At 40.4% G+C, this 23,575-nt stretch overlaps 1 protein-coding gene across 6 annotated transcripts in view; it reads right to left on the reverse strand.

The window, feature by feature from the left end:
* Positions 1–1,120: 1,120 nt before the first annotated feature.
* The window catches only part of erc1b (ELKS/RAB6-interacting/CAST family member 1b), a 256,072-nt gene continuing 233,617 nt past the window's right edge, over positions 1,121–23,575 (reverse strand). For all 6 annotated transcript variants that reach the window (XM_051107019.1, XM_051107018.1, XM_051107022.1 and 3 more), the window contains one exon: positions 1,121–3,937. In XM_051107019.1, the coding sequence (XP_050962976.1) occupies positions 3,800–3,937 (138 nt within the window). In that variant the 3' untranslated portion in view covers positions 1,121–3,799. The remainder of the gene's footprint in view (positions 3,938–23,575) is intronic.

A 23,575-nucleotide genomic window follows, 5' to 3' on the forward strand; every position in this document is an offset into this window, starting at 1 on the left:
AGAGGCCAGCTCCTGTACTGAAGGACATAAATCGCACGAGGGCCTGCGATAGCGTGCGTGCGTGCGTGCGCGCGAGGGGTCTGTGTTTAGTCTAAACGGGGAGATTCAGCCACGGTGTAGATAACCGAGCCCCATATTTCAGAGACCCACGGGTGACGGCCAAAACTGTGTTTGTGCATGAATGAGATAGCAGACGGGGAAGAAAGCGACAGAGATGAAAAACAGGATGGACGTCATCAATCAGCTATTTGATTTTAAAAGCCCAACAGAGCTGCTTGTCACATTTATGTCCCCATAAGGAAGTCCATCAGCTGTAATTAAGAGAATAAAACCATCAAGTACTTTATAGATATGCAATGTATATGACTGCAATAAGATCTACGGTCCTAAGGGTGAGAATGGCACGCGAATGGGTGTATTCCTGGCATTGCGTATGCAAGCGTGGGAATGTGTTGTTAAAGTGGCTCCATGTTGCCACGTTTAGACTTAGTTAATCATAAATGCATGAGGGTGAATCTCAGAAACATGTCAAGTACATTATATTATAATTATAATGTGCTTTAACACAGACATTATGACTGCGTTTCATGACAATTAAGCATATTTTCCACCAAATCTAATGTGACAAAATATTTAATTTCATTTTAATATATTTAATATTTAAGTTGTCGAAATCAATTTAGTATTTGTTTTTGATTTATGCAAATTTAAATAACATGTTTTACATTTATTTACAGTTGAGGTCAGAAGTTTACATCCCCCTTTCAGAATCTGCAGATGTTAAATATTTTACCAAAATAAGAAGGATCATACAAAATGCATGTTATTGTTTATTTAGTACTGACCTGAATAAGACTGTTTGTCCTGAACAGTTCAACTACCTGCTGGTCTTCAGAAAAACCCTTCAGGTCCCACAAATTATTTGGTTTCCCTGCATTTTTGTGTATTTGAACCCTGTCCAACACTGAACGTATGATTTTGAGGTCCATCTTTTCACACTGAGGACAACTGAGGGACTTGTATGCAACTATTACAGAAGGGTAAAATGCTCACTGATGCTTCAGAAGGAAAAACCATGCATTAAGAGCCAGGGGGTGAAAACTTTTGGAATTTGAAGATCAGGTTAGATTTTGTTTATTTTATCTTCTGGGAAACATGTAAGCATCTTCTGTAGCCTCTGAAGGGCGGTACTAAATGAAAAAAAAAAAGATATTTAGGCAAATTAAGAAAAATGTACACATCTCCATTCTGTTCAAAAGTTTTCACCCTCCGCCTCTTAATGCATGTTTTTTTCCTTTTGGAGCATCAGTGAGCGTTTGAACCTTCAGTAATAGTTGCATATGAGTCCCTCAGTTGTCCTCAGTGTGAAAAGATGGATCTCAAAATCATACAGTCATAATTGGAAAGGGTTTGAATACACAAAAATGCAGGAAAACTAAAGAATTTGTGGGACCTGAAGGATTTTTCTGAAGAACAGCAGGTAGTTGAACTGTTCAGAACAAACAAGGCAAATATTTTATGTGAAATACCTTATTCAGTTCAGTACTTATTTTGTATGATCCCTCTTATTTTGGTAAAATAATTAATATTTTGCAGATTCTGAAAGGAGGTGTAAACTTTTGACCTCAACTGTAACAATTATTTTGGATTTTTGGAGGATTTTTTTTAAACCTGTAATGCAGTAAGACATTAAGGAATAATATGAATTATGATAATAATAAAAAATAATTTCCCGAATTTTAAGGAAAATGTGCTTAGTTTTCACGAAAATAATGTTTGCAATAATTTTGCTTTATTCCTTTTCTTCTTAATTTTTCCTTCAAGATTTTGGGGTGCAATGTGACCTGGATGTGTTTCACAGGGACAAACAAACAGGAATCTCTGGAGGACAATATACTAGCACTAGTCACAGTTTGACTCAGAGGTCAATCAAATCTGGGTAAAGCAAAAGCTTAGCCCTAAAACACGTGGCAGATTCCCTCATAACTGGTGCGTATGGGCATGAGGAGAAGTGGTATGGTGATATGGGAGCGTGTGAAAAGCAGAGAAGTGATTATATTTGCTGTGATCTTGTACTGTTTGTCTTGTCTATCGGGCTTATCGTGCAGAGAGGGGTATGAACAACACGGCACAGCAGGTCAGAGCCATAAACTACACACAGGCATGAATGAGGGAGGGATGAGGAGATATAGAAAGAAAAGAGCAGAGGGCACGTTACACCCAGTGTCATCCACAGAGGAAGTCGACTCTGGACTTTAAAGCAACGGCCGAACTACGTTTATCACAAGTTGACCGAGGTTGTATCTTATCACTCCAAAAAGAGACACCCAATGCCAACGGATACAGACCCATATAACCATAAAATGAAAGAGGATACACCTGCCGGCTGTGCTAACAGAGACGCCCGGGTCTGAAGATGATGATATGAAGCCAAGCAAAGAGCAAGACAGGAGCATGACGGTACATGCGAGATGCTTGGGATCAAAGCTTGATGCTATCTCACAAAGCAACCGCGAAAAAATAACTTCCAACTGTTTAGAAGAAAGGAGAGAGTGGAATAAAAGCTAAACAGCTACTCTTATTTGACCTTATCCATCAAACCCTGTAGCCTCCAACTCTTTGCTTTGGAAAATTGAGCAAACGAAGAAACTACTGCCAGTCTTCATCCCAGTGTGAGACCACATAGTTTTCAAAGTACGGAATGAGCGATAGGTGCCTATTTTCCTATTCCAGTGATGTGTGGCAGCTGCTCTCTGATGACCGCGTCCACAACATCTGCGTCGGCAATACACCCTCTGTTTCGCCGCCCTCGGCATCAGAGAGCCGGCCGCGAGAAAAAAAAAAAAAAACATAACCAAACCAAACCTGCCACATGCAAAGACAAATGTTAGCAGCAATAAACCTACAACTTCCAAGGCAAATAATTTTCTTCCTCTCACCTTTAACAGACACAAACCAGGGCTGTGGTTTCTTCAGCTGGTGACAGGTGCATGCGGGATAACATTACCCATATTGTCCGTTTCGGAACTTTTATGAACGAGACTTCGGCAGGAAAGCGGCCAGTAACCAAGTCAATAGTAAATTCCCAGATGGTGGGGGATGGAGTAATCTAAACCCGCTACTGACTACGATAGTAAAAGTATGTTTAAGTCCTCACGGACTGTCTGCTGGCACAACCGGAGCATTAACCAAGTTTTGAGTGAAACCAGATGGTTTGAGAGTGCAGGAGTTTTGCCCTGCGCGAATGACCCATAATTTAACGTCAGTAACAAAGCATCTAGAAAAAAAAGGGGAGAGGAGGAAGGGGAGGGAAAAAAAAAAATCTAAATTGCTTCAAAACGGTTTCAAAATCCTGCAGCTTTTAAAAGCTGTGGCAATAGTGTATATCAAGATAAGGAGACTATTTCCTGACCCTCACAGAGAGAACTTCACCTCCCGCAGGACGGGTTTCCAAGACAGACAACTAAATAAGTGAACATGTCTTGTAATACTAAGCTTCCCCCGCCGCCCGTTTCCCCCTTTCGGTTTCTTCTTCCCCATGTTTATGTGAGTGTAAACTGGATGAATGTGGTGGTAGGGGATGGCAGAAGGAAAGCCCACCATTCCCACACCCCGAAGCCAATCCAAGCGTGCACTTGACTTGTGTGCTGTCAGTCTTTCCCGTATGTGTCTGTCCTTTGATTTGTGCATGTGGGTGAGGGTGAGGGAGTTTGTGTGCTGGCATCCTGTGAAGAAAGGGAAGGAGAAGCAGGAAGAGAGAAGGAGGCAGGACTCGGCTCCGTGATCCAGTCCGGTCCGGTCAGCACGACTCCTCCAGAGCGTTGACCACCTGCTCCAGGATGTCCGGGCAGTGATCGGCGATCTGTTGCAGGACGGAGTTTGCGTATTCCTGCAGTTCGGCGCTCTCTCGTTCACACTGCTCCAGCTCGGATTCCAGCTGAGGAACCAGAAACAAAAGTGTTGGTTATTATTACATTTTATATATCCAAAATCCTATATCATTCTATTTTTTGAGCTTTGCTGTCTGATATAGAATGACTTTGTTCCTCATACAGTAGTCAACATTTGAAGTGGAACAAAAAAGTTAATCAAAGTTGTCCTAAGACAACTAAACAGTTATTGTTTTGGTTTTAGGACAACTTTGGTTTTGATCCACTTCAAATGTTGACCACTGTATATCCAATTTGGCTCCAAAGTGCACATAAGATCCCACAACTGGAGTTCTGCATTTAAGCATTTAAATTAATTATAAACTTGGTAATGGTTGCTTTTTCACAAAATCGCATCAGATTATCATTCTTACAGTTCAAGTGGAATCACACAATGTTTTATTTATGCAACAAAGTCTATTTTGGTGAATGTTAATTTTAGACCCCACCTTCAACATTTTTTAAATTCAAAAAAGTAAAAATAATTAATTATTTTAAATTATTTAATAAAACTAAATAAACAAAATTCTACAGTTTCACTTCTGTGGCCATATAAATAAATATTATATATAATTATATATTAATAATATATATAATATATATTTACTTTTTAAAATGATTTTGATTACCGAAACTTAAAACTGGATTTTTTATTTAACAAAACCATTAATCCACTCTTTACCATGTGTTACAGCAATTCACACCTGGTAACACTTTACAATAAGGTTTAATTAATTAACATTGGTTAATGCATTAACTAACATTACATTACAACGAACCATACATTTGTTATACATTAGTGTTTATTCATCCTGGTCAACTTTAATAAAAATACAATAGTATCAGTTCATGTTAGCTCACATCTATTAGATAATATTAACAAATACAACTTTTGATTTTAATCATGTATTCGTAAATGCTAAATTTAAAGGTGCAGTATGTAATATTGACAGCTAGCGGTAGAAATTGAAATATGCTGTGTTTTCCACCAACTGGCAATCTGGGATGTTGAAATACTATTGGTTAAACTAGCTGTGGGCGGAGTCACACAGGTCAAAACAAAAACAGACATTCCCACATGGTATAATAGTAGAATACAAGTATAATAACTGGACTTAGTTTTGTGCTTGAAGAAGCAAGTATGGCCATGTAATTCACATAATTCATTAAAATGTGGGAGTAACAACCACATTAACAAAAATACAGGTAGTGACAATCACATTTACAGAAATTGTACACAGTGTGTACAGAACTGAACTGAACAACTAGTTGTTAACATATTTAAATGTGCATCAGAAATGTGTCTAAATCTGTATGTGAGATGCAAGAAAATAACAGTTGAAGAAGTCTTAAACTTAGCACATTTTGACATGGGGCTAGTTGCACTCACGAGCCCTGCAGTAAAGTGTCAGCGTTGCCAGATCTTCATAGAAAAAAAACAAACACACAAGGACAGGCACAATCCCCCGCACTCCAACCCCCCAAACTTTTTATGTTTTATAACACACACACACACACACAAATCATTTATCTCATATCTGCAACAGACCACTTTATTAACTCCATAAAGTGCCTAGCTTTATGAGCTCAGACCAAACAACATGACTACAAGCGCTTGTAAATATGAGGACATGGCAACACTGCAGAACAGCGCTTTCTAAAGCAGCCTCCCGAGATAGCAGCCAAATAAAATTCAGATACCAAACGGCTAAATTCTTATCTACTACACACATGGAACGATAAATCCTGCATTTAAATGTGTGTATGTGGCCTATGTGAACTTAGCAAGTTACATACAGCAATTTTAACATTAACTAAGATTAATGAATGTTTTATAGTTCTTGTTAACTAATATACAACAAATGGAAGGTTATTGTAAAGTACTGCCATACTCTTAAATCTTGGCAAAACACTAACACTTAGCAATGGCTTATTGTTTAATATAATACATCAAGACTGACATACAGTGATGTAGCATCCAGCACATTGGTTTCACTCTCCTCTGGTGTTAAAAACTCAAGGGTAACAAGCGTCCAGAGAACTGTTAAATAGCCCATAGAGAAAGGAGTCGAACAAATCAAACTGACAAAGAATGAGAAATGAGGGAACTGTGTGGGTGATGACGCAGAGCACAGACATGAGGATGGAGACCCCTCGCCTCTCCCCCACTCACCCTCACTAAGAGGGTCCCTCTCTGTCTCTCTCGTCCAGCCCTTAAAACACTACTGAAAACAAATCACCTCAGCGAGCACTTCTTTTTAAACCGTTATATAAAATTCAACACTTGGAATTTGCCCGAAAGGTTTAATTTTCCGCTCATTAAAAGAAACTTAAACTAAAGAGAGGGATTTAACATTTTACAGCACCTCTGTCTAATGATAATCACAGGTGTGGTTATCTTTAATGCTCAAATCCTTTTTCCAAATGATTTCCGTAGAGGTTTGGCTACGGGATGTGGAGAAATGAGAGGAGGGAAGGGGGATTCCTGGGCGCTGGCAGTGCCAAGCACGCCAGGAAATATGCCACAGCAGGAGCAGGTGCCTCTTAACTAAATAAAACACACACACATGCACACACACGCACGCTGTGGCACACAGGAAGCAGATGCTAATGTGGCCAGCAGACAGTTTATTTTCTTTCCAATGATTTAAAAAGACAAAAATATACTCTCATCAAGAGGACTAATTATTTAAACAATGTGAGACAAAGAGAGAAGAAAAGATTAATAAAGGGAGTCGAAGCATGTGTGTGGATTATCAATTACCATAATCACTATTTTTATCTTGTTCTCCAGTAAAAATATTTAAACTTCTTTAAAATAAGAACTTGAGAAGCGAAATTGCATAACATAATAAACTAGCATAAGATGCTAAGATAATCATTGTCTGATAATCGAGAATGTAGCCGCTATGTTTATTTTACTTACCCACTGGCAGGCCAAGGAAACTTTTTCTGCATTTCCTTTGCTGATTTGAGAGAGAAATCAGCGGAAGTTTGTGCAATTGGTTTAATTTTGGTAATGTGTTTATTAGACATTTACCAGTAGCTGAACATAACACATAATATGCCAAAATATTTAATAAACAAACACTGAATGGGTGGGGTAAAATGAATGCTATTTAATATATAATCTCTAAATATCTTATGCAATTCATCTTCAAATTAATTTAGATTTTTTGTTTTTTGTAACCAAATAAACAAGAAAATGCTGATGAAGTAAATCATTCGTATCAGTTGCACTTTTAAATACACACACACACACACACACAGCCTAAGATCTCACTGAACCCAAACCATCCCGGGTCCCCGTCCGTGGCCTCTGTTTGGCCCTATCTGGACAATCAGTGTTTCGTGGCGCTGCACCGCTTTTAAATTGCTTTTCGGATTTGAATGCGAGCCACTGAACCAAAGCCCATAGAAAGTGGAATATTTCACAAAAACCCACAAAAGTATTTTCTTTGGCTCTCCTGGCCTATGAACGCCAACTTTAACAAGGTTAATGATAAAGACATCTGTAACAATAACTGGAAGTAATATTCATACATCATAAAATATGTTTCCCTTTCATGTGTGTTTTTGTGTAGGTTTGGAACGTGCAACTATTTCATAATTAATGTATCAAAACATGCCACGGTGGGTCACCGGGGGCAGGCGGAGCGATCCGTCAGACGGGTGTTTGCACAACTGTAGGGCAAACACGCTGGGGAGAGAAATCCCGCCCCCTTCACGAGCTACACAGCTAGCGCTAATGCTACGCTAGGCGCTTTCAGACTCCGAGAGGGTTTGAAAAGGGAGGTGACGGATATGGCCGAGAAAGTCTTTCCATCTCAGGGCCTCTGAGCCAGGATTTCGGACCTGGCCAGGAATTAAGAAAGCATAATAATGCAAAACACTGACGTTTCTAACACAAAATGCCATGTAAGAAGGACAAAATGGCTACTTGAGAAGTCCAATTTCTGTATAAAAGACTATAAGGCAAAGATGCAGATGAGAAACATGCATTGAATAACCACAGTATATCTAGAGAGTCAACAAATAATATTTTTTTAAAGGCTGATGCCGATACTGAGATTACAGGGTTGCTGGTTGATTCAATTCGAGTACTCTATTTAAAAAAAAATCCTTGATTGCATTTTGCCCTTGTGTCAAGAATCCATGAAATGCATTATTACAGAGGTCTCCAACCTTTTTTTCTCACGGGGTGTACTTTCACTTTCTGTATAGTGAATTGACTGAAGTTAAGACGTTCACCGGCATAACTAATGTGCAAAGTTTTTACATTTCTTGTGTGATATTCATTGGCTTGCCTTCGTGGTGGTTTCAAACAGAAATATTTCCAATACTGCCACGTAACCGCAAACTCCCATGCGTATGTATCTTAAATGCGGGGGAGACATGAAAGAGGAATCAACTCGCGCTGTCTGAAACACGTCTCTATGCTTGTGCGCGCTTTGGGTGTGTGCAAGAACAGAGTGTAAGTAACAGATTGAGTTCTGTTTTTTTTCTTCTTCTTGTGGTTTTAAATAGCTTGAATGTGTAAATTGGCAAATTAATCTGCAAATCACATGCCGAACGGTGGGGTCTGGACCTGGTCCGTACGTATCATGGATCAACCGTGATCTGTTTAAGCCCTAATAGGCTATATGACAGATCAGAGCAATCTTTTATTCACTAATTTAACATGAAATCATCAAATTGCTACTCCATATCACGGAATAATTAGAACAATCATTTACGCACAATAAATAACAGAGATCTACAAATTTTCCCCACAATGTTCTTGCGACCTGATAGAAATTCTTGCATTTGATACTTTATTTGAACTAATTATTATTACCTCATTGCAATTATAAATGTATTTTAAAATCACCAGATTAATCGTCAGAATAATCGACCGATTACTCAATTACCAAAATTATCGTGACAACCCTAGTTGCTGGTGTCCAATATGATGCCATATATAAGTTACCAAATGTTGCCTAAATGAAAAACGCACCTATTTTGCATAATATTTTCTCAAAGTGCACCAAATTTGGTACAAGTTAATGCAAACACCTAATGATGATTATCTAATAATGACCAGCCTGGTCAATATCGTAAGTCGTGGTCTGCTTTATAAGTAATAACAAGTGAGGACATTCCTCAAGAAACTGCATATTATAAAATATCACACTGAAATCGCCTGTCAGGTCAGAGGTGGGGTTTAGGTGAGGGCCGCCCCAGCCCGATTTAACTTCTCATGATCTCGTCACCCGTGACGACGCTCCTGGGATGCCGGAGTCCGACACGTTGGCCAGGAGAAAAGCGAAGACGTGATGGAGACGAACGAGTAAGGGAAAGAGGAGGAGTGTATTGAGTCATGAGAGGAGGGTTAATGAGCCTCATCGGGGGCTGATGTATGGGCCTGCGTGAGGGCGCAGTTTGGCAGAGCGCCGCCGCTGTAAGCCCCATTAAGAGCAGACAGTGGAGAACTGGAGGCTAGGGCTAGAAGAATGGAATGGGCATGTGGAAGTTCGTGAAGACAGTGCTGCTTTTAGGGTGTTGGCAATCAACGTTAGCGGTTACATCATTACAAAACTCAGTGGGAACGCCTGTCATTTACAGCATTTTACACATCACATGCATGGTCATTTATTAAATATTTGGGCTAATTTGTGCTTTCAGCAACAAGAGTACAGCACGCTCAACTCTGATTAAAATCCATTCCACAGAATTTTTCCAACAAGTCAGCAGATTCTAGTCAAGTCGAGTGACCTTTATTTATATAGCGTTTTATACAATAGCGATTGTGTCAAAGAAGCTTTATAGTGTTAAACAGGAAAATTGTGTGTCAACATGCAATTCTGCTGTAAAGCAGTTCTAAAAAGAGGATCAAAAGTAAACAGTCAGATTCTGTCTAGTGTGGCTGCACAATTAATCAAAATAAAATTAATATTGCAGATGTCTTAGCATGATTATATATTTTTGTGCAGTCTTAACTTTCTATGCTTCTAAAATCAAGTATTTAATGCAAAATTATGTATGATTTGATAATTGCATGCTTGGCTTGTGCTTGTCTTTCTGAATGGTATTTTATGCTGTTTACAAGTGTTTATTCCTCATAGTTTGCATGCAACAACTTTACATATGTCACCCTCGACCACAAAATCAATCATAAGGGTCATTTTTTCGAAATTGAGATTTGCACAAGCTGAAAAAATAAGCTTTGATGGATGATTTGTTAGCATAGGACAATATTTGGCCAAGATACAACTATTTGAAAATCAGGAATCTGAGGGTGCAAAAAAATCAAAATATTGAGAAAATCGCATTTAGTTGTCCAAATGAAGTTCTTAACAAAGCATCTTCATGGAACATGATCTTTACTTAATATCCTGAAAATATGATTTTTGGCTTATAAGAAAAATGTATCATTTTGACCCATACTATGTATTTTTAGCTATTGCTACAAATATACCCGTGCTACTTACGACTGGTTTTGTGGTCCAATATCACATATGTATAGACATCATGCTGCTTTGTATACCATTATTAATCATAACAGGAGTGATCTTATTCGGTTGTGTCATGCCAAACCCAACAGTTTGTATTCTATTGGTCAAAGTTCAGAAATGAAATTAATAGAGAAGCAATATGGTGTACACTTAAGAAGCAACACATATCTTCACTCATAACTTACTCAAAACTACAAAACTTAAAAATCTGAACTTATTTTAAAACACTAGATTTTATACACTTGCCAACTTTGTAAACAATGACAGAAAAAATGAGCATCATACAGTAAACAACTAAGTTTCACAAACTACTTTCACGTCATCCAGAACACAACAAACGAAGAAACATGCACCTCGTTGCTAGGAGACGCATGAGAAATTAAAACAATGTGTGTTCTAAATTCTAAATTAATATCCTCCGACTGGATGGAATCATAGTCTGAAGCTTAAATATATATATATATATATATATATATATATATGTGTGTGTGTGAATTCCTATTAAATCTTTCAACCCAAAATCTGCTGACTGGCTTTGACTTTCGTCAACCAGCAACACACCCAGACTGCAAATCGGGGCAAAAATGAGTAAAAATCAAATGTTGTATGGTGTATTTCATTCTAAAGAGCCAAAAGTGTTATCGCAGCATTGCTGCAAAGAGATCTAAATGTTATTTATACAGCACACAGTACAAGCACTAAATATAAAACTTATGTTGAAATGTTACATGTAACTAATACCTGAACAAACTTTAACAGGTGCAACACAGACACACACCAAAAAAAGAAGCTCCCAGGTGTGACAAAAGGACCATAACTTCTGTTTTATGACTGTGTTCTTAGCAGGAATCCTCAAAAAAACAGAGCTATAAAGATAACAGATAAAGCGCTCCATATAGGGCAAGTATGCGTATCTGTCCCAACGCCAGCCTTGACCCAAAAACACGCGGAAAGTCGAGAAGATGAGAGACAGAGACGAGGGAACAGGCGAGAACGGAGCGCATTATCGCGTGTTATCATTGCAGATTATTGTCAGGTGTTATTGTGTGCGCACGGTCAGCCTCCTCCGCCTATCTTGATAAACAACAGCTACATTAATGAGAGCAGAACAAACACAGCAGCAGACCATCACAGTCAGACAATGACAGGAGAGTCTGGACTACGCTGACGGCACCGACGATGACTCAGAAAGGATGTGTTTCAACAAATGCTGGGCTGCACATTTACGCCTGGAGTGGCACATGGAGATCAAACGGCTGAACTCATCCCCTTCAAGCAAATCCGCTCTCCACATCACCCTGGATGACACAGCCTCATCTCTGCAACATATACTCATCCAGATCCTCCAATTTAGTGGGACAAGGGGAACGTTACATAGTGCGTTCTCAACCCTATAGCTAAGGTGAAAACCCGAAGCATCCCAGGCCTTCGCTAACAAGCTCCAATCAAAACGAGAAAGTGAGAGTGTGAAGTAAAAAGGGGATTCTGGGGTTGGGGATCGACCGCCTTCTGCTAAAGCAATCAAGACTTTGTTCAATAAATCTGCATAACGAAACAACGCCATTAGCCTTTCCCCTAAATGTGACACAGCTACAGTATTTTGAGAGAAAACAATGACTCCTTTAGCAGGAAACGTTGCTCTTTTTATCACGGGACCGTATTAAAAGGTCCTCATAATTTTCAAAGAGGAGGGGGTGCTGATTTACTCCTCATTTTTAAGAAACCCCCCCCTCCCAAAAACCTTTGGGCCACCTTTCTCCTCTAATAAAGTACGATGAAGTCACTCGAAGCACGTCTTCTTTCCAGGCCAAGCTTCAAATGCTCCCCTCTGGTGTTCTTCTGCTGGTTCTCGTGTGCCGTTACCTCCGCCAACCCGGCACACCTCCTGGATGGAGGTTTTACCCCCTTCTACATCGCCTGTTTCCCAACAGGAATGAGCTGGAGGAACTGTAGTCCCAGCCTTGGATGGCACGCTGCCCATGGATACATGCATACTGCACGTATTGTTCAAATCTGATTGTCTTTACATAACTTCAAAGGTGCATCAGTCTACCTGGAAACAAACTCAATGGCAAACATGCATCTAAGACACTCGAGATATTCTTTGGAGCCACAAAGATATCCAAAGGTAAACTAGACATCCAAATGTATTTGGAGAAATTCAAAATGACAAAACCTACACAGATTCCCGCTATTTTCCCTTGGTGTTGTCTCTACATCTATGGACTAACACTTCTGTGCAATTATTTGAGTTTCACCCACCATTTTTTTGTGGTAGCAACTTCTTCAGATAAACCTGACCCTGAATGACACAAAAACACAGCCAACTGTGGTTGGCTGCTTTACTCATCTGTCAAACTGTGTCTAATTGAATGGGTATTGGACAGTACGAATTGCAAAAGCATAAAACCATCCACCTTTGTCCCTCTTCCAGCTGCAGACAAATGCAGGCTCTTAATGGAGAGTTTTAAGAAGAGATTTACACTCCATCCTGACTGCTACGGTCGGGTGGCTACGCTACAAGCTCCTATCTTTGAAATCTGCTTTATCTTTGTTAGACTAAACCCAGCGCTATTCTCTTTGCTCTCTTCTTATCCTTCCCTTGGCTCGCCCAGCTTCTTAGCAGACACACAAACACATCTCTAAAAATGGTCTCTTTGGATCGCGTTCAGCTCATGACGAGCTCTTTCCCCACTTCCTCCTCGTTAGAGCAGAAAGCCTCTGCGGCTTTATGAGAGCCACTTAAACTGGAATCTCTCTCTGCCCTTCTCTGTGCTTACCGTGCATCCAGTGCTGTTATGCAAACGACCCGATTTGAGCCAATCAGAACGGAGGGGCGTGGCCATTTATAAAAAGCAACTGCGTAACGACCGCATCTGATTGGAACCGCCCTCCGCCTCATCTGCGGCCGGATCTGTGCACCCCATCAGTCAAGTGTAATTGAGTTTCAGGGGGGAACGCGGACACACGAGTCGCACCCCTGCCCGCAACTCTGAACGAGGCTGAAGGACTTGGGGCACATATTACGAAGTATGTGGTCAAGTCAGGGACGCAATCACGATCGAAACCCAGATTGAAATAACTTCAGTGTTAACACCCACCACAAGTTGATGAAAGCCCCAGTTTTGATTTTTGCGCTGCTTAGATATTTTTCGTTTTTGTTTTTTTTTTTTTTTTCCCTCCAATGACTCAGCCCAAACTGCCGCAGGGGCTTCAGGATGCATAGGGATAAATTACAACCACATTCCTCCACGGGCTCGGAGCGGTGCAAACTTTCCTAGCTGCTCCTAACGATCATGGCTAGACTGTTGTGAATCGTCGTTTGCTAACGAACAGGAGACCAAGCTATGTGAAATGTCACCGCCGGAGGAGACGAAAAACAGCAACGTCAACAAGCCAATCGTTTTCTATGGCAACGGATCTTAATGGAACGGGCCTCACCCTAAACAAACCACCCCGACGGTTAGCATGGAAGCAGTCGGCCTTTAAAAGAGCCCAACAGGCTATTAAATATTTGTGGAAAATAACCCTCTTTCATAAAACCCTTCTCAATCCTTAACGCCTTTTATTAATCTGATAGGCCCTGAATGAGCTGTAAGCCTCGTAATATGGCTGCCTACTGGCGAGCAAAAAGAGGCAGGAGTCGGATACATCAGGGTATCTCTTTCCAAGCCAAAGTTCAATCCGAAACAGATGCGAATGGTGTGGGTTTTGTCGCATGTGAACACGCAAATAAAGCCATCAGAAAGGCAGCGCCACAGACTGACAGCTCCCCTCTTGGCAGGATGATTCATCAGCTGGCCGATAGAGTGACAAACCTCAGAAATATTTCGTGTTTAGACTGAAGCCCGTTTTTCATTACTTTCAAAGGACGGAAGAACAAATAAACACGCCGATGAAAAATCTGAACATAGCTACGACCAAAACGTTCGGTTCTATGGCACGTCGGCTGGTGTAGTTTATGCTGTTGTGGCTCGGTCGGTGTAACCCAAGCTCGGGAACGCAAAAACCCGATTCGTCAGGGCGCGAAAATCACAATAAACCTGCTGAAGTATTTCGCTGTTTGCCTTGGCGGCTTCCAGCTGAGAAGGCTCAATCGTGCTTATGGTTTCATCATTTGGGGGTATTTATTTCATATATTATTCTTCCTCTCGCCCCGAGTCTAATGTGTTGCGAGACGGACCCTCGTTCCAGCTCTGGAGTCTGAGGTGCTTTCATACATATTCGCTGGGTGGGAAAACAAAGGGGAAGCGAGCCCTGGAACAGACAAGCGCGGGGCACAGAGGGCTCATCTCGCATCGCTTTGAAGACGGGGCCGCGCTTTCCCTTGCTCTGGATGTTTAGGGGTCGGTGGAGAAGTTTTGTTGGTTTAGCCGGTCAGCACCCCCTCAGGATTAACACTCGATGAAACGATGTATTACAAAAACAGCGTTCGAGAGTGGGATTTAGAAAAACTCAGGACAAAAGGAAACAAAGCAACAGGACGTGCTCAAGACTTCAGTTGAGATTAGAGTTGAAAAAGAAGATTTTACATGATTGGATGAAAACCACTAGTTGTAGGGTTTTACTATGAGATCACTAAGGTATTCTAGACATGACCTTCAAATGCAAGTCTAAAGAATTTTTGATCACTTTATTCTCCTCCAGGTAAAAACTATAAAGGAAAAGCTGCACAGTTTGAGATTTTATCAGTAATGGGAATAACGGCATTCAAACGAACTACTGTTTCCCCCGTTACAACACCGTTACCGTTACTGACAATAAAATGTGCCGTTACTATCATTTATTACAATATTATTATAATTTTATCTTTCAGTTCATCTGAATGGATGTGCAGTGTGCCTGTATTTGACAAACTGTACACTCTAGTGTGAAGGCACACGACTAGCCGTCACTTTGTCTCACACACGCAAAGAAAGATACAGAGCAAGAGAGTCTTATATACCATGCAGAATTGACAAGCTACATGTAAACGATAATCTTTGCTGTATTTTCCTGTCAAAATAACGTTCCTTTGGAATTCTTCAGCTTTTAAGAACTACTGATTTCTCCGGTAGTAGGTGAAACTAATGCACAAACGGCAATCTCATTAGCTGGCGCTCAGCTATTACCACCCCTGTTTTGATTTTAGCAAATCAGTTCCAGCGAATACAGACAACGTGATTAATATTCATGAACCCATCAGCTCATTAATCCTTAGTGTGTTTTATATTGTTATTAGTAGTAGAATTCGTAGTAGTTTTGTTGTCTTTTCAGTATTATTTTTAGTTTCTTCCCCCTTTTTTTTTTAATAGAAACACTAAATTGCAAACAATATCTTAAGCACCAACACCAGTCCTAAGTTCAGTCAATATGACAAATGTGACCCTGGACCACAAAAACCAGTCATAAGGGTCAATTTTTCAAAATTAAGCTTTATATGTCATCTGAAAGCTGAATAAACAAGCTTTGATCATTTGACCATTGATGTATGGTTTGTTAGGATAGGACAATATTTGGCCGAGATGCAACTATTTGAATATCTGGAATCTGAGGGTGCAAAAAAAAATCAAAACATTGAGAAAATCGCCTTTAAAGTTGTCCAAATGAAGCTCTTGCATATTATGCATATTACTAATCAAAAATCAAGTTTTCATGTATTTACAGTAAGAATTTTACTAAATGTCTTCATGAAATGTTTTTTACTTAATATCCTAATGATTTTTGGCATAAAAGAAAAATCAATAATTTTGACCCATACAATGTATTTTTGGCTGTTGCTACAAATATACCCCAGCGACTTATGACTGGTTTTGTGGTCCAGGGTCACAAATATGCATTCATACATGGTTATTCTAAAGTTCTGGTTGCTAAAGTGTAATGCTAAGTTATCACAATGTCATATTATAATGCTTGACTGACTAATACCAAGTGTACATTTAGATAACACGCCCAACACTGAATTTTAACCATGTACGACGAGCTATAAATCAAAGATTAATACTTGGTTAGATGTTTGTTTGAATCTGTAATCTTAAGTACAAACAATACTGCTATTGATGCTTGCCTTAGCAATCAGTGCATCAAAAATCAATAAGTGGTCAGTCTATGACGCCTCTGTGTCTCACCTCCTGTCTCGGTGATGTGTTTGTTTTAAGGAGTGTTCATTCAGACAACCACAATTTAGATGTCTATATAAAGTTAAACTGGCTGCAACCACACACCTTTGTGACTTACAGATGACTACTGCTACTGATACGCAATGTTGCTTAAGAAATAAAGTAAGTATATGAAAAAGAGGCAGAGAGAGACAGAGACGCTCGTAATGTAAAGGCCCACTTACAGCAGACATATGCGCCGGCTCCATGTGTTTTCATTAATCGTGGCTGTGCGGGTTGTGGGCTTGTTCCACTATGTTTACCCCCATTTCCTGCCCGTTTAAATTACACTGCACTTACGCAGCCCTGGATTCATGGGCCTGTCAGCCTGCAGCCCGCCCCACCGGGCACAGACGCACTGCAGTCGCCAGCACAGCACATCAGGGGGCTGATCTGGGACCAGCTTTTGTTGCTTTTAACCAACAGTCCTTCCTAAATAACCTGCCGGTGGCGGCCCATCAGAGGAGGTATGGGAGGCGGAGGCTCCTCAAATATCGATTTAAATGAAAGTAAGATTTAAATGATAAAAATAACAATGAATGCACTGATATGATTAAGGTTAGATACAGGTTTGGTTAGGTTTAAGTGTGGGTTAAAGTGTAGGGGTAGGGTCAACAGTGTAATTACAGATGTAATTACAGGAAGGTATTTTTTTTTTTTAAATACACACAATGTAAAAACATACATGGACACAATAAGTACACTGTATCAAATGATTAATTTAAATGTAAGTGCATAGCAGTTAAAGACACTTAATATATAGTGTGTCCAAAACATTAATAAATGAAAGTGAAAAAGTATTTTTGAAAAGATTTGCTAAAGATTACATCTGACATTTAAAAAATTGGAGTGTATGCATTATATAGTGTAAATTATAGTGTTATAAATTATAAGTGATCATTAGGATTAGGGTTAAATTTAAAAATCTCTAATACTGGCTGACAACCAATATATTACTGTAATACATTACTGGTAATTTTGTTTGCAAGAAAAGCATAAAGAATAAAAAAAAAAAAAAAACTAAACTATTATCAAGGCATTTTAATTTTCTGAGCAGTACGACATCATACTGCTCAGGCCCTGCCCACAACCGCTGATGGACTGTCCTCTATTTGCATAATGACACCCGTCTTGTAAGCAATGCAGGTGATTAGTAGTTGGATGTAAAAGTGAACATAAGTGTCTTAAAATACACAAAGGGGCGTGGTGAGCAGTAGCTCATTATCATTTAAAGAGCCAAGCACCGAAACGGCTCGCTGTTTTTGACAAGGTAAAAAGTGTGTTTTGCACAACTATTGAGGAATTTTAATACCAAAGTATTTTGCAGACTTTTCATAAAGACCCTAAAGAATCAGGCAAACTTTTTGTCCCCTTTAATCCTTCGTCTTCATTTGTGCATCGTTTTGTGCTCCGACTGATGTCTCGTTTTGTTTTTCTTTCATGTTCTTGAGCCAAGGAGAATATTAATCACTGCACGGACGCCAAAACAGGCTGCTTAGTAAAATCAGAACTGATATGCAAATGACACAGGATGTGTTTCCAAATGTGACCAAAAAAGGCAAAAAGGAGAAGAAATTAAATTTGCTTTCTTCTGTATCAGAAGAAACCTTGCAAGCCAGTTAGCTTTCAGCATCGCTTTCGTATGCAACAGGTGAAGAAAGATTATCAAACTTAGCCAATATACTGACAGGGGCACATAAAAATATGCTAAAATCAAGGAGCAGAGGTTGGAGCATTAATCATAGTCCAAAAAGACGACATGATTATCAAAACCTACTATAATATAGTACCGGTTTGATTTAAATATCAGCCTCCTTGGAAAACTCCCTCACGGACCGCCACTGGAGCCCACACAGAGATCCGATGCCAGCTCTGACAGGTGTGAGCCTGTGAATAATCACAAAATCTGCATGAATCCTTACTGAACTCCTGATCTATTCGTAGGGGAACATCTGAAAACAGATGGCTAAAATAAACATCTATCGGAGTGCCAATCGCAAAAGAAACAGAGAGGAGAAGCGAGCGAAAGACGGATGAAGGTGCGCTGAGAACGAGAGCGGGAAAAGAACGGAGGGCTCAAGGCCTAACAGATTATTTCTGTTCCAGCCCTGAGGTCATTAATAATCAATCTTCTCTAGTTCATGTTTTATTCAGAGTGACCCGTAAAATGCAAGACTCTCCCCTATTTATACAGCTGGCTTTGTGCTGCCAGATCACAGCCAGATGACTTTGGCCAAGGGCGGTCGAGCACTTCGCTTCTCTCCTCCAAGATTGTAAACTTTACATACTGATCTAAGATCAGCAGTCTCTAAAGTAAACAGCAGACTCAAACGTTATGAGAGTGGAGGTGAAACTGGCCGCAGAACATAACTGACAGTAACTTTCATCAAACAATGAATGCTCATCACAGACACAGCTGCAGTGCAGGAGTGGGGCGTCGCACAGCTGCGGACAATGTCACAGATGACTGCATCCTCTCAAGGAAATATTCATAACGAGGCATTGAAAGCAACAAAAGAGTTCCATGCTATTGGTATGGTATTTCAAAGTGCATAAAATTAATAGTAGTAATACAATTCTTGATCATATGCACCACAGTACCCAATTGTGTCTGTACCACAGTACTCTTTTGTAACGCCACATTTATTACTCACAACCTAATAACCCTAAAGCTCAACTCTAAAGGCCCTATTAGATGTATAATGCACAATAATTTTGTTTTTGTTCCTGAAAACACCAATTCTTCATCTAAATGGGGTGCGTTTTTGGTGAGTCTATTGTCTTTGTTGGCTCCGTGGGTTGTATGACTGAGTGGTTCTTTCAGCGCCGGCTTAATCACCTTCCTGCATTCCAGCCGTTTAAACAGAGATGCAGTAACATCCTGTGAACAGCTCAAACCAAATAAAACAACATTACGCCATAAACAGAGGGGAAAAAACAGGCAAGGAGGACGAGTAATAAAAGAGGCATTGACCACAACAGAGGACGAGCTGGCAGCGGGGCCTAATGGGGCGGTCTGGCGGAGCTTAAGTACTATATGAGTACAAGTTCACAAGTGCTTTTGTGTACGTTATGATCCTCTTGTGTTTGCATTGTCTGCGTGCTGATTAGTCTATACTGGTGATGCATTGCACTTGGTTGGGCAATCTTCGATTTTCCTGTGTGATTAACTCCACCAGTCGCCATTCAGAATGAAGGGACAAGAGCTTTAGAAAAAGAAGATACTTTGAAGAATGTTACAACGGAAGTCAATTTGGCGTTCCACAGATGCAAGTTATATAGTCTATACTGGTGATGCATTGCAGTTGGTTGTGCAATCTTCGATTTTTTCTGAGTAACTCCGCCAGTCACCATTCAAAATGAAGGGACAAGAGCTTTAGAAAAAGAAGAAAGAAGATACTTTTAAGAAAGTTACAATGGAAGTCAATGGGGTCCAAATTTTTTTGCGTGCCACAGATGAAAGTTATATAGTCTATATATTTCTTGTCTCTTCATTCTGAATGGTGACTGGTGTAGGTGATGCATTGCACTTGGTTGTGCAATCTTCGATTTTCTTGTCTGATAAACTCCAACAGTTGCCATTCAGAACAAAGGGAGAAGAGATTTAGAAAAGGAAGATCCTTTGAAGAATGTTACAATGGAAGTCAATGGGGTCCAATTTTTTTTTTTCGTTCCACAGATGGAAGTTATATAGTCTATATCTCTTGTCTCTTCATTCTGAATGGTGACTAGCGGAGGTGATGCATTGGACTTAGTTGTGCAATCTTCGATTTTCTTGTCTGATTAACTCCACCAGTCGCCATTCAGAACAAAGGGAGAAGAGATTTAGAAAAGGAAGATACTTCGAATAATGTTACAGTGGAAGTCAATGGGGTCCAAATTTTTTTGGCGTTCCACAGATGTAAGTTATATAGTCTATACTGGTGATGCACTGCACTTGGTTGTGCAATCTTCGATTTTCCTGTCTGAGTAACTCCGCCAGTCGCCATTCAGAATGAAGGGACAAGAGCTTTAGAAAAAGAAGATACTTTGAAGAATGTTACAATGGAAGTCAATAGAGTCCAATTTTTTTGGCGTTCCACAGATGCAAGTTATATAGTCTATACTGGTGATGCGTTGGATTTGGTTGTGCAATCCTCAATTTTCCTGTCTGAGTAACTCCACCAGTCGCCATTCAAAATGAAGGGACAAGAGCTTTAGAAAAAGAAGAAGATACTTTGAAGAATGTTACAATGGAAGTCAACAGGGTCCAAATTTTTTTGCCATTCCACAGATACAAGTTATATAGTCTATACTGGTGATGCATTGCACTTAGTTGTGCAATCTTCGATTTTCCTGTCTGAGTAACTCCGACAGTCACCATTCAAAATGAAGGGACAAGAGCTTTAGAAGAAGAAGAAAGCAGATACTTTGAAGAATGTTACAATGGAAGTCACTGGGGTCTAATTTTTTTGTGTTCCACAGATGAAAGTCCTAAAGGTTTGCAAACAACATTAGGGTGCGTAAACAATGACAGAAACGTCATTTTTGGGTGAGCTATCCCTTTAAGAGAAGAGAAACGCTGTGTTTATATGCTATAAACTGTGAGCGAGACAAAGGAAATTGGGGTAAAAAAACCCAAAGTCCTACATTACCCAGCTCAGTGCCAGCTTAGAGTGCCAGGCCAGTAAAAAGGAAGCCCATAAAAACTGTTAATTAAAAGATCAATGTTTAGCTTCAAAGAAAGGGCAAGGGCTCAAACAGTGTGCGGCCCCTCGTAAATACTAAAGCACTTTTTGAATGCACGAGGCTTGTCATTAGTAGAAGACTGGGCATAGAGGACAGCAACCTCAATCCTCTACGGGCTCGATGGTGACTGTGCCACAAAGGCCCATTCAATTAGCTACTAATAACTTGGTTTATAAGAACGATGATTAGCGAAGAGCCCCCTCCCAAACCGAGACGTACGTGGCATCAAAAGACACCACAAGTAAATTCAAGTGGACGTTACTAACAATAATGGACTGAACAGAACACGCTAAATAAGCCAATAATGAGCCCAGACTTTTCTCGTCAATTTGAGCCTGTCATGGCCAAACGGGCCGTTCTGGCATCTTCCGTGCTGAAGGGATCTAAATGGGCGAAGTGCAGCGCAGAGAGAACGCTAATGTAATGTGCTACACTCCCAACGCAAAGAAAAGAAGAGAGGTCAAAGAAGACATCAATCAAACAGGCTTGTGAACGCCGGCAACTGGTCCAATCCGACCATCTGCAAGTGATTCCACCATCAGAGAAAGACCAAAAGTGTCTTCAAGCGGATTGTGTCTTACATGCAGGACATGTAACTGAAGAATGAGCAGGATCCCGTACATGTGGATACCATATGGATGCGAAATGCTAAATATCTCAGAGCTATTGGATTTGGAGAGGAGAAATCTTGATATATGTGTAAGCGTTTGAGAGGTAAAGCCTAACCGGCGAAAGCCGAAATATTCATTATCTCTGCCTTAATGTGTCCGACGTGAAATTGGCATGTCGGCCGAGCCGAAATGAACAATCCAGCACGCTCTCGAACAATCCTACATAATTCATTTGCGCCGTACTCACCGATTTATCTGGGAACCCGCATGAGTCAAAAACCTGGCGCGAAGGTCCAGGAGTTCTTATCGCCCCCCCATGACAGCGGTGCTTTCTAAACACTGTCAATGATAGTTTGGACAAGATAAACACAGAATCGTTGACCTCAGAGAAGGTCCGGGAGGAATAACAGTTTGGAGTTGGACGGATGGAGACGCATTATTCTGGAAGTTCTAGCCCCGTTTAAGCACTCCATTTGAAAGCAAAAATCAGACCTCGTGTTTACACAGCGCAGTAGCCTCAGCTGACCAGTGGCAACACTCACTTTGAAAAGGCTGTGCAACCTTTCCGTCCGATGAAAGCTGTCTCTCTCGAAGGAAAATAAATGTACAGACGTCTCTCGACTTCATATTAGGCAAGTACAGGGGGGGAAAAGTCCCTTGGAAAGTGCCAATTTTTGGAACAAAGTTTACTCGCAGCAAACTAAAAATCTTAAACATTATTTGTTCGCTGGCCAAAGGCTTGTCATCAGGCAGCCCACATAAAAAAATGCATTTCAATAATGTCGGAGCGAGCCAAAAACCTGCCAAGCAGATAGTTCCCCGTGCAGTGAAACACATGAGCATTGTATGAGCCTTGGCACCATCACAGCAGATCACTCTCCTCTCCTCTTGAGGAATGGGGCCGATTTAAAGCGAGTATAATGTATATGTAGACTTCCAGACAATTTATTTTTCTGATGTTACAAAAAGCATCGGGGATGGATGCGGGAGCGGGACGCACCGACGCAGCGACTAAACCCAGTGTCCGTTTGCAGACAATTTACTGTTACGGTAGGTATGGCAATGGGTTCAAAGTGAAGTGCAGAAAACGGATCCACGCATGCATTTATTACAGAGAGGGGATCGTTCATCACGGAGAGACTAAATCCAGCCACTGCCTCCTCAAACGCTTCTCTCTCTCGCCGTCCAAATGCTGACACTCCTTTTCTTTATCGCGCCATTCCAGTTGCTCTTCTTTTTTTATAACGTCTTTCTCAAACCCCCCCACCCGCCCGCCCCCTTCCTCGGCTCTTGGCTCTCCCCCGCCTTTTAAGCGAGTCTTGGGTAGCTTTTTGGTTTTCTTTTGTTAAAGTAACAGTAAATGAAGCTAATAAAACACAATATATTGGACTATTTATTTTCTGTAGGAACACATTCCACTCTATAAAGAGGACTAATGGCATTTACACAGAGCTGGACTGATTCTTAAAGCCAATAGGAGATTTATAGACAGCGAGCGTTAGCGTCAGCTAAGGGCCGTGAGGGCCAGGCCAGATGGCTCCAATAATCAATGGGTGACAAATCCAAGTACCCGAGAAACCTTATGGTACCTTGAGTGCGCATATACGCATACTTTATACACAAACTTTATGTGCTAAGTGGAGTCGTGAAGAAAAAGGCAAGATGTGTAAAAAGTT

Source organism: Labeo rohita, chromosome 4 (genome assembly GCF_022985175.1).
Source record: "Labeo rohita strain BAU-BD-2019 chromosome 4, IGBB_LRoh.1.0, whole genome shotgun sequence".
NCBI classification, from domain to species: domain Eukaryota; kingdom Metazoa; phylum Chordata; class Actinopteri; order Cypriniformes; family Cyprinidae; genus Labeo; species Labeo rohita.